This window comes from Podarcis liolepis, assembly GCF_965112155.1.
Source record: "Podarcis liolepis genome assembly, chromosome: 3".
In the NCBI taxonomy this organism is placed as follows: Eukaryota; Metazoa; Chordata; class Lepidosauria; order Squamata; family Lacertidae; genus Podarcis; species Podarcis liolepis.
This window is the reverse complement of record NC_139557.1, coordinates 18,581,171-18,593,485: the sequence shown is the minus strand read 5'-3', so window position 1 is coordinate 18,593,485 and position 12,315 is coordinate 18,581,171. Positions and strand designations below refer to the sequence as shown.

The 12,315-nt window shown below is 41.8% G+C and overlaps 1 protein-coding gene across 9 annotated transcripts in view; it reads right to left on the bottom strand.

Moving 5' to 3' along the window:
• MACROD2 (mono-ADP ribosylhydrolase 2) overlaps nt 1-12,315 on the bottom strand; it is a 993,596-nt gene that overhangs the window by 66,498 nt on the left and 914,783 nt on the right. For all 9 annotated transcript variants that reach the window (XM_083495642.1, XM_083495644.1, XM_083495646.1 and 6 more), the window contains 3 exons: nt 6,063-6,140; nt 5,410-5,484; nt 4,060-4,155 (listed from right to left, as the gene is read on the bottom strand). In XM_083495642.1, the coding sequence (XP_083351768.1) occupies nt 4,060-4,155; nt 5,410-5,484; nt 6,063-6,140 (249 nt within the window). The remainder of the gene's footprint in view (nt 1-4,059; nt 4,156-5,409; nt 5,485-6,062; nt 6,141-12,315) is intronic.

The following is a 12,315-nucleotide window of genomic DNA, read 5'->3' as shown; positions in this document are numbered from 1 at the left end:
TGCCATGTATGGAGTCAAAACAGGATCTCTGCCGAATGGTTTGGGGGAACAAGGCCAGGGCAAGTGGTGCAGCCCATGTTTTGTATCCAGAAGGTCCCATCCCAGGTTCAATACCCAGCAACTCCAAGGAAGGTAAATTAAGCAGGAAGGCTGAAATATCTGTCTGACATGCTGGACCACTTCTAGCCAAAGCATCATGCTTGGTATATGCCTATGTACCAGGACTGCCTGGTACATAAAAAAAAAAAAAAAAACCAACGCACAGAAAAGCTCAAGATACACGTTGATCTACCTACATGTAGTTGTTATCCCTGAGAAACATAGAAAATAACAGGATATATTTATCCGAAAGTCTTCAAATTTACACAACCCTTTAAAAATTAGCTGATGAAGGTGAATACATCGAAACAGGGCCCTGTCCTGCCTTCTAATCCATAACTGACTTCTGCTCTATGATTGAAACTGAGTCTCCATCTGCAAGCTGATAAATTATAAGGATCAACATTATTGTCGAGTGAAAAAGAAAAAAATATTTGTAACGAATTATTGTGTTATACATATCTATATGAGTTTGAGTTTGTAATCTCTGTTAGAGTTTGTAATCTCTACTTGAGTTTGTAATTCTTCTCAGAATACATACTTTTGAATGGATTAGTTTTTGTTACTATTGACTACTGACTTGTGAGTAGGGACCTCTCCCACTACTGAAACTTACCGTATTTTTCGCCCTATAGGACACACCGTCCCATAAGGCGCACCTAGTTTTTTGGGGGGGGAAATAAAGGAGCTTCCCCCAACCCCAGCCCCCAAACAGGCAGCTCTCTGCAAGCCGTGGGAGCCCAGCGCTGGCTCCCGCTGCTTGCGGAGAGGTCCGCGAAGCCTGGAGAGCAGAGGGGTCGGTGCGCATCGACCCCTCTCGCTCTCCAGGCTTCAGCGAAAGCCTGCATTCGCCCCATAAGACGCACACACATTTCACCTTCATTTTTGGAGGGGGGAAAGTGCGTCCTATAGGGCGAAAAATACGGTACATTGGCCTGAGTTCTTGGTGTGCTTTTTTCTTGGTATATGTACCAGGACTGCCTATGTACAAGGCAACTCCATGTGTTTACATAAGTGCACTCAAGATATTCTTGAAATTCCTAATGTTCAGAAGCCAATAATTAACCCTTTTATAGATTCCCTGTGACGTGTAGCTAGTTGGTTTTTAAAAACTGTATTCAGTATTTGAGCTAAGTGTTCATTGTGACAATAACCAGATGTACAGAAGCTTGCATGAAATGTGTTTTGTTCCATTAAGCCAAACCTGAGAGTGTTAAACTTCTCCACTGAGCCTAGTACACTTTGAATCCAAGTCAATCTGGCATATTTTCCACAAATCAGCTATGCCTAATCCCCTAAAGGCAGTAATTACCCCCTCAGCATCCTCAAAAGTGGGATTTATTTAAGTTTCACAGCTCCATCCTATAAGCCTCTATGCAGGGCTTGAGCGCTGATAGATCTTTGCTTATTGCCCAATCCCAACCCCAGTGTCAATGTAGGAACTAGCCAAGCCCCCCAAATTTCAGCTTCAAAACATAGCATCTGACTGACCAGCGATTAAGTGCACAGGGTGGTAGGTCTCCTTGATGAAGGTTCAGAAAGGTGCCTTTTCCCCCTTGCCAAGGATTATGTGCTGTTTTACCTGCAGCAGTTTAAAGCAGAGTTTGTGCTACTGCAGATAAAGTAGACTCACAGGATCAGTCTGCACCTTGATAGTCTCTTATTTTTAGAAAGAAAAAATGCCAAGCTAAAAAAAACACCCTTTCCTGACATTAACTTTTCTAATACTACATATATTTGAATCCTAGGTAGAACAGATGGTGAAATATAATGTATCCGCTGGGAGCTAAATGGAATTTACCAGCTGCAGGGGACAGTAAAGTATTAGAAGGAAAGGTACAAATAGTGAAAGTAGATTCGGTTCAACTTGCTTTTGATGAGGCATAAAATAAAATGTAAATAATTCCTGTTCAGAAGAAATTAGCATAATGGTTTTGGCATTTGCAACAAGAATAAGCCTGCGTTTTCTAACCTAGATTTGCAAGCGAAGGAGAAGTCACACCATTTACCTGGATTTGCAGGAAGGATTATATCAATTCTATTATCACTGACAGTAATGAAACACAGCGCTGAGGCCATTAGCATTGTGCACAATAAAGAGGGTGTGATTAGTCTCAACTTGGATTTGCAATGCAAAAAAATTAAAAGAAAATGCCACGAAGCTGGATATGAGCAAAGGAAAAAGCAAGTGCTATTAACCCAAGCTTCCACCACAGAAAAAGTGTCAATATTACAAACAGGTTTGCAATTAAATCAGTGTCAATGGAGCCGACAAAAGAAGTTCATAATTAGGAAGATGTAGTTATCATTGACCTGGATTTTCCACAAAGACCATAACTAGGTTTTAATTTCAAAACATCTGATCTCTGCATCTCACAAAGGAAAGCCTCATTGTTATTAGCCCTTCATGATTAGAGAATGCTATTATGATGCCAGAGACGACTATTGCAAATGGGTAGCTGGGCACAATGAAGCCACATGCTAAATGTGAAAATTGAACTTTATGTTAAGTTTCACACAGTGCAAACCTAACCTCAGACCAACACGACCATTTCTGGGAGTCTTGGTGCATGAAATTTGAAAACAGTGTTTGCTTTTTACCTTTTACAACCTGATCGTGCACAGCACTTTTAGCTCGACTGTAACAACATGTCCCCTCCCCAAGACAAGATGTCCATTGCCACAGCCACTCAGCAAGCGTGTCTTTAGAGTGTATCTCCCCCCCTCCCCCCCGCAAAGAGTGGCCTAGCTGTGGACTGATCTGACCAGGAGGAAATTGTTAACCTGGAACCCACCATCAAATACCCTTCTGGGAATTGTGGGGCCTTTCTATTGTCCCACTGCAGTCAGCTCTGCAAGAAGGTGCCAGGACTGGGTGCAGGTGTTGATGGCACTGCATACTTGGTCACTAGGGTCACACTGGCAAAAAGAGCCCTCTATAAACAGTCCTCCAGCACTTTGGCCAGCGATAAGAGAATAACCTATAATTCTAATCAGAACACAATATGGATCCAAGCCAAATGTCTGCCTATGGCATTTTGATGCCACCTGGGAAATTTCCTTTTCTAAATCATCCTAGCGGGGGGTGGGGGAGGCATATTTATCAACCTAGTTTTCAAGGGAGCATGGGCACATAGAACTTGTATCAAGTATTCAAAAGCAAAAAACCAAGACACACAAAACAGCTCATACTAGATTTAGGATTGATCATGAGGGACGCAGGTGGCGCTATGGGTTAAACCACAGAGCCTAGGACATGCCGATCAGAAGGTCGGCGGTTCGAATCCCCGTGACGGGGTGAGCTCCCGTTGCTCAGTCCCAGCTCCTGCCAACCTAGCAGTTCAAAAGCACGTCAAAGTGCAAGTAGCTAAATAGGTACCGCTCTGGCAGGAAGGTAAACAGTGTTTCTGTGCGCTGCTCTGGTTTGCCAAAAACAGCTTAGTCATGCTGGCCACATGACCCGGAAGCTGTACGCCGGTTCCCTTGGCCAATAAAGCGAGATGAACACCACAACCCCAGAGTCGGCCACGACTGGACCTAATGGTCATGGGTCCCTTTACCTTTACACTGAAATACTAAAATAGTGGAGGGGGGAAAGAGACACCAAAACAACCCCATAACACCATAGCATATAACGTTTAAGGATTTGGGGGTGGGGTGGAGGGAATTGTCAACTAAATGGGAGGGGGGCATGGAATGGGTAGGTCACTATTTCTCAGTGTCCCCAGGGACAGAAGAGAGAGCTGCCATAGAAAGCCATGGAGAAACTGACACTTCGCCAATGGAGAGAGAGAAAACCTAAAGCAGCCCAATGAGGACTGTGCATGTCCAATGAGCACAGAATGCTGACTTGGAAGGTGGAGGGAAACCAAGGGGAGGGCTGATGAAATGGAGAAGCACTCAACACAGCAACATTTTCCTGTAGGGTCTCACTTGCCTTAGTAGAATTTACCAGCTTACCTTTTTCTTCCCCTTTGTTTTCTTGATTAGTTCTATCTACCTCGGGCGCCTGTGGTTTCTCTTCTTGTATGGTCTCCTCCTGGGTTATCAAAGTCTCTGAACAGAACGAAACACAGAGAATACAGACCATAATAAACGCAAAGAGACTACTAGTCAAGTCATTTTATATTCTGTTGGAAGCCGCCCAGAGTGGCTGGGGAAACCCAGCCAGATGGACAGGGTATAAATAATAAAATATTATTATTGAAAATTATATATATGCCCACCATGTAGTTCTCGTTTAACTTAGGCAGCAGTTTTTCAACGGACATTGTCAGTCTAATGAATTCAAGAGAACCCTCAGTGAAATAAAGCTAACATATTGAACATAAACTGTGAAAGTAAGTCACATTGAAACTGATGACTTGAGTTTTTAATGCAAGTTCTTCAAGATCATTGTTTAGTTAGGCTGAGAAATATTCCAGGAGAAAAATATTTAATTTCAAGGTAACTAGCATATAACATGATATGTGAGAATAAAGAAATGGCAGAGTAAGGGCCAAATCATCTAGCACAAAGCTGTAACAACATCCACAGATTTAGCAAGAAGAATACATCAGCTTTCAAGCCTCTCACTTAGAATCATAGAATCATAGAGTTGTAAGAGACCACAAGGGCCATCGAGTCCAACCCCCTGCCAAGCAGGAAACACCATCAGAGCACTCCTGACATATGGTTGTCAAGCCTCTGCTTCAAGACCTCCAAAGAAGGAGACTCCACCACACTCCTTGGCAGCAAATTCCACTGTCGAACAGCTCTTACTGTCAGGAAGTTCTTCCTAATGTTTAGGTGGAATCTTCTTTCTTGTAGTTTGGATCCATTGCTCCGTGTCTGCTTCTCTGGAGCAGCAGAAAACAACCTTTCTCCCTCCTCTATATGACATCCTTTTATATATTTGAACATGGCCATCATATCACCCCTTAACCTCCTCTTCTCCAGGCTAAACATGCCCAGCTCCCTTAGCCGTTCCTCATAAGGCATCGTTTCCAGGACTTTGACCATTTTGGTTGCCCTCCTCTGGACACGTTCCAGTTTGTCAGTCCTTCTTGAACTGTGGTGCCCAGAACTGGACACAGTACTCCAGGTGAGGTCTGACCAGAGCAGAATACAGTGGCACTATTACTTCCCTTGATACAGACCACTTAGATGTCATCAGGCTATTAATTATTTCCTGTTCTCATTCGGTACCAGACAACTGAAGAAACAGATGTTTGTTGCAAAAATGTACAATAAACTTGTTAAAAATGTAGCCTTTATCATTTTGGAATGTTTTTTCCTGTCTTGCTCACATTCTTAAAGTACAGAAAGTACCTTCTGCTTCCATGTAGGAGACTTGAGATTCTGTCTGAGTGTTCATTTCAACCTCTGTGGATTCCTCTTGGTGTCCTGTTGACATCATAACGATTGGAAGATTATACCAATATGATACTCAAGTGCGCATACAATTTATAATCAAAACTAATCATAAAAACAGAAAAGAAATGGAAAAGCATACCACTTATCAGAACATATCTAAGTGAAATTCAGAATTTCTGTGATTGAGAATAATGATCATATTGAATGATGCCAAGTTCCAATCAGCTATCAAAAAAATATATATCTAAAATTCTCCAGTAAAGAATTCATTCTATTAAGCAGTAATGAATAAATGACACTTGCATTATTAAAAAATAAAGAAAACTACAGTCATTATCTTCTCAAGACTCAATGAGGTTACGTTATGACCTTGGATCAATATTGTTATAACAATTTAACTGGAAGGCCTGTTTCTTTTTTGCTTACATTAGAGATTATGCTACTCAAATTGAATGGTTGCAGCAGCTATTCATTGAAGTTTATGGATGTTTCCCCGAGGCATCAATAACCATGTGAGGGAAAACTTGACTTTTATAGCTAGGAAAACTTCTGTGGTCCCATCTGATCAATTACTAGGATTCTGGGGAATATTTTGATCGAAAGCATACCGTCAGCTTGATCTTGTTCACAGACTGCATGAGGCATTGGGTTATGTTCTTCTGTAGCTTTGGCATCTTGGGAGGATTCTAATAAAAATAAAATAAATAAAACTGAAGTGGGTTCTCTGTTGAACAAGTTTTAAACTGAGCTTCTGATGAATCCAAAGGTCAACACAGCCTCCTCCCCACACAAGTTCACACACGCTTCTTACCCCAACTGAGCACATGGAGATGTCTAACTCTCCTGGTGCATTAATATCCTATTGAAACCTCCTTGCTGCCCAGTGAATTGGTGATAGGAACAAATTTGGAGTGTGCAAGTTAGTTGGCTGGTTCTGCAGTCTTTTTAGATATTTCCAGCACTAATTGGATGGGCAGGGGGAAGAAGTGCATGGTGGGATCTCAGCAATCCCATCATGCCAATCTCCCCCAGTTGGCTGCTGCTGACAACATCTGAGCAGTGTGCCGATCAATCAGCTGCTTCCAGTGCGAATAAACTGGGCAGTGCAGGTCCGCAGGTATATCAAACTCAGAAACATCACTTTCATAAACTTGTGGTTTATGAAATTTTATCCAGTGGTGGGCAGCGGGCCAAAGAATCAGCGTCCTAAACCTGCCAAAAACGATCAATGCGGGATATGCGAGAAACCTGGGTCGTTAACATCTGATCCAAATTTAATAATCTGTAAAGCAGGTATGCATTGAAAGTTTGTGATTTTAATTAACTGCAAATAATTCCCCAAGGCAAATATTTAATTACCTACACAGCTTCTTTGCAATAAGTTTACAAAGTCAACTTTTGAAGTAGAACTGTTATGTATACACATTTTTCAAATTATCTATGTTAAAGCTCCTCAAACTAATCCACTGCGTTTTATTAATCTTATTCAGAATTCTAAATGGTTTCTGCTAATACTATCAAAATAATAGAGAGAGAGAAAGAGAGAGATTTCAGAATTAAATCAGGGAAGCAGGGGGGGAAAGCCGAAAGGCTGTCCAGGCAGTCTAAACAATCCAGACAACAGTCTGCTAAAAGCAGCGAGCAGGTGTACTGCAGAAAGTTGCCTGCCGAGAAAATAACTCCAGAGTATTGAAGCAAGCAAAATCAAAGGAAAGGACAAAAGAAAAGAAAATGAATCGGACGCACCATAAACTTTAGCTGATAAGATAATGTTTTACCAATATGTAATCAATTCATGAATTAGACATTAATGAAAAAGTTGAGGATAATTTTGGCAGCTAGAATAGACATTTATTTACGCCTTGATCCCAAACCTATTGGTAGAAAGATGCACCAATTCAAAGCACCAGTTCAGCTACTGAGTGGCAGATGCAACCTTTTAATATGATCCATGTTCTATGTTGTTTTAATTTAGTGTTGATAAAACTATTGTGTTTAGAAACTACCTCTATATCTTTTGATATAAATACATTGCATACATACACAAAAGGTAAAAAGGTACAGTGGTGCCTCGCAAGACGAAAAGAATCCGTTCTGTGATTCTCTTCGTCTAGCGGTTTTTTCGTCTTGTGAAGCAAGCCCATTGAAGGATTAGCGGATTAGCGCTATTAGCGGCTATTAGCGGCTTATCTGCTGATTGGATCAGCTGATAAGCGGCTTAGCGGCTTAGAAAAAGGCGGGGGGAGGAAAAAAACCAGCAGTAACTCACAAGACATTGTCGTCTTGCGAAGCAAGCCCATAGGAAATTCATTTTGCGAAGCACCTCCAAAACGGAAAACTCTTTCGTCTAGCGAGTTTTCCGTCTTGCGAGGCATTCGTCTTGCGGGGCACCACTGTAAAAGGACCCCTGGATGGTTAAGTCCAGTCAAAGGAGACTATGGGGTCCGGCTGAGATACATATAGGACCTGGATAAAAAAATCCCACGCAACTAGTTTTGCATGAAGGCTTGCTTTTCTCACTCCCTGTGTCTCATGGCAAGCTTCGTCCTGAAATGATGAAGAACGACTAAAGCCGTTTGTGATAAGACATGTGGGTTTGCTCTTCAAAGGAGAAATGTTAAAACGCACAGAGAGTGCATGTCAAGTAGCACTATGGATCACAGCTATGGATTTCGTAGTAATATTTAGAGTGCAAACATTCTTCTTCAAATTCAAAAATGTCAGCAACCTGCCTGAATTCCGGCGGAAAAATATTCAGCTTTCACATCCTCATGCTGTCTTTTGCAGTATAGTATGTGAATTATTTCCAGCAACTGACACTTTCCCATTTTGGACAGCTTAGAATTGAACAATGTTCATTAGATGGTCCATGACTTGTAATCAGTCACAATTAGAACTCAAGACAGCAAGGTAACTGTGGCAGGGCACATGCTTTCAGTGCATGAAATCCCATGCATTCTCTCTCTCTCTCTCAGAGAGAAGCAGGTGATTATGAAGACCTCACTCTGCCTAAAACACTAGGCAGCTGCAGCTAGTCAGAGTAGACAATACTGCACTAGATCAATATTCTGACCTATCAACATTAATTAGATCATACTATGTGCTATTGGGATGCAGGTGGCGCTGTGGGTTAAACCACAGAGCCTAGGACTTGCCGATCAGAAGCTTGGCGGTTTGAATCCCTGCGACGGGATGAGCTCCAATTGCTCAGTCCCAGCTCCTGCCAACCTAGCAGTTCGAAAGCACGTCAAGTGCAAGTAGATAAATAGGTACCGCTCCGGCGGGAAGGTAAACAGCGTTTCCGTGCGCTGCTCTGGTTTGCCAGAAGCGGCTTAGTCATGCTGGCCACATGACCCGGAAGCTGTATGCTGGCTCCCTCTGCCAATAAAGTGAGATGAGTGCCGCAACCCCAGAGTCGGCCACGACTGGACCTAATGGTCAGGGGTCCCTTTACCTTTACCTTTTATGTGCTATTGCTCATTGTAAGTACGTATCAGTGACTAGATTCCATTCAGTCATGATCTTAAGTCCACAACAGGCAAAATACTGAGATGCAGGAGTCATATGTTGCAAATTACCCCCACAACTAGAAAATCTGGACAACTATAGCCAACAAGCAGCTTGAGATATTGCACATAAAGCAGTTAACACTCATGAACTGAGCCAACTAAACCCTACCTATTGGCAGGTTGTGAGAATACCCTTTTCACAGAACTTTGCTACTCCTAAATTAGGGAAGGCAGACTACATTTATCTCTGCGATTCCAGAATGTAAGCCTTGTTTGCTGCTACCTACACAGAACTGAACTACAGTCATGGAAAAAAGAAAGTGCACCCTCTTGGAATTTTGTGGTTTTACATGGGAAGACATAATAACAATTATCTGTTCTTTAGCAGGTCTTCAAATTAGGGAAATACAACCTCAGATGAACAACAACATATGACATATTACACCATCTCGTGATGTATTTAACAGAAATAAGGCCAAAATGGAAAATCCAAATGTGAAGAACTAAGTGCACCTTATGATTCAATAGCTTGTAGAATCACCTTTAGCAGCAATAACTTGAAGTACCGTATTTTTTGCTCTATAAGACTCACTTTTTCCCTTCTAAAAAGTAAGGGGAAATGTGTGTGTGTCTTATGGAGTGAATGCAGGCTGCGCAGCTATCACAGAAGCCAGAACAGCAAGAGGGATTGCTGCTTTCACTGCGCAGCGATCCCTCTTGCTGTTCTGGCTTCTGAGATTCAGAATTATTTTTTCCTCCTCCAAAAACTAGGTGCGTCTTGTGGTCTGGTGCGTCTTATAGAGCGAAAAATATGGGTGGTTGTTTTCTGTAGGACTTTATATGTACATCTCCCACATTGTTGTGGATGAATTTTGGCCCATTCTTCTTTACAATGTTGTTTCAGATTCAGGTAGGTAGTTGTGTTGGTCTAATACAGTCGAAATATATAAAAAAATTGTCCAGTAGCACCTTAGAGACCTTAGAGACCAACTAAGTTTGTTCTTGGTATAAGCTTTTGTGTGCAGTGTGCATGCACACGAAAGCTTATACCAAGAACAAACTTAGTTGGTCTCTAAGGTGCTACTGGACAATTTCTTAATTTTTTAATGTTGCTTCAGTTCATTGAGGTTTGCTGGCATCTGTTTGTGCACAGTTCTCTGAAATGCACAGCATTTCACTGAGGTTGAGGTCTGGACTTTGCCTTTGCCATTGCAGCACCTTGATTCTGCTCTTTTTCAGCCATCCTGGCCACCTGCATATGAACCAGTACTAGCAGATATGTTCAACCATCACAACCTTTATGGCAGGCATAGGCAAACTTGGCCTTCCAGATGTTTTGGGACTACAATTCCCATCACCCCTGACCACTGGTCCCATTAGCTAGGGATGATGGAAGTTGTAGTCCCAAAACATCTGGAGGGCCGAGTTTGCCTGTGCCTGCTTTATGGTCTTGTAGGTGCCAGGTGAAAACCTTTCTTTTAAATAATGTACAATTTACAGACTGACCCTTTCAGTGATATATGTCTCTTATTTTTTTGGAAGCATCTCATAAAATTCCTTTTATGGGGTGGCTATATAAATGCAGTTAAAAAAATAAAAATAAACAATACCCTTACTCTTCCTAATGACCATATTCTTTCTCTTCCTTTTAGTTTACTTCATACTTATACACATTAGTGAGAGAATTAGTTTAATTTTTTTCCTGGTATGTGTGTGATGCATTGCAAATCGCTAACATGGGGTAATTCTTTGTAAGGGCTACTAGTCCTGAGATAATTACACTGAACGTTATAAATAAGTGTAATATAATAGCATTCTAAGCTACAATAGAAGATTCTCAATTTTATTTTACATATATACTGTGTCTGAAAGAAACTTTGTAGAGCCAAGGCAATGTTATTTAAGCTTCCAAGAGTGCTATTACATTGCTATGCAGATTTTGACTTTCAAAATTGTTAAGGTCAAGACTATATTGAAGACTCTCCTCATCCTCAAATGCAAATATTAAATCAAATATTCAAGCCTAAGGGCCCAAGGATAGATTTACTTTTAAGATTAACAGGAATAAAATAAAGGAAGCTAGTAAACCCACATTCATAAAGAAAATCCAGTTAATGGAAAATGTATGACAAATGTAAAAAAGATTAGCTTCAATATATATCATGAAAAGGGACTCTTATAGCTGATGTGAGGTAAGGTCTTCAGCCCTATTCCAGCAGGCCAAAAACAGTAGCAGAAGATGGAATACAGCCAGTGGCTGTTATCTATAAAATACATACATATATACATACATTTCATAAAATTTGCACACTGCTTGATTGCAAAATAAACCCCTCAAAGCAGTATACAAGAAAAGCATTAATAAAAAGTATTGTTGACAAGGTCTCACTCCTGTCAGCAAACTCATAGTATAGATGTTATTTCTAAAGGAAATTATTTATTTCTTTGTATTGCTGTGCCACAGAGAACCAAAGTTATCTGGGAAGTGATGATGGCATGGTGCTCTATCCTGGCTCTTGGAAAATGCATTTGTTCATCATGAGCATCTAGGTTGCAACAACTCTGCCCCTAGAACAGAGTCAGCAAACTTTTTCAGCAGGGGGTCAGTCCACTGTCCCTCAAACCTTGTGGGCGGCTGGATCCGGCCCCCTGGCCTTAGTTTGCCTACCCATGCCCTAGAATTACACCACAGCTCTTTTATATTTACAGCAGTGGCGTAGCGTGGGCTGTCAGCACCAGGGGCAAGGCAAGTAATTTGCGCCCCCTAACCCGTGGATTTGCGCCCCTTTACCCGTGGATTTGCGCCCCCTAACCCTAACCCCCAGATGTTGCGCCCTGTGCGGCGCCCCCCCCTGCACCCCCCACGCTACGCCACTGATTTACAGTATCCCACTGCTCCTGGAAGGAGGAGGAGGAGGTTAATCTGTTGCAAACTTGGTTTTAACAGTGTTACAGATTGGTAGGTTTTCTATCCTGAAAGGCGGAAGTTAGGCATTTGCAATAAATATTTGCTCAAAATCCTTTCCAAGAGGACAAACGTGTGAGCCAATTGTGGGGCATCTCTCCCTCCTTTCCCCTAAGGTCTAGGGTAGTAGATGTGGTTCTCTTCCCCACACCGATGAGGCTTAAAAGAACCCTCTGGGAATAGGTTAGACAGAAAAAGATTGTCTCAAGGCATCCTAGCAATGTTCCTGGCCAAGTGGCTCCCCTAAGTCTCACATTGCCTCATACCAAAATATGCAGCAAAGATCCTTAAGGAGCATGAGCAACTACTAGGGGAGATGAGAACATTTCTCAGTAGAACAGACATATTTTTGAATCCATCTCTTGAATGGTTGGGACGAGGGCAGTG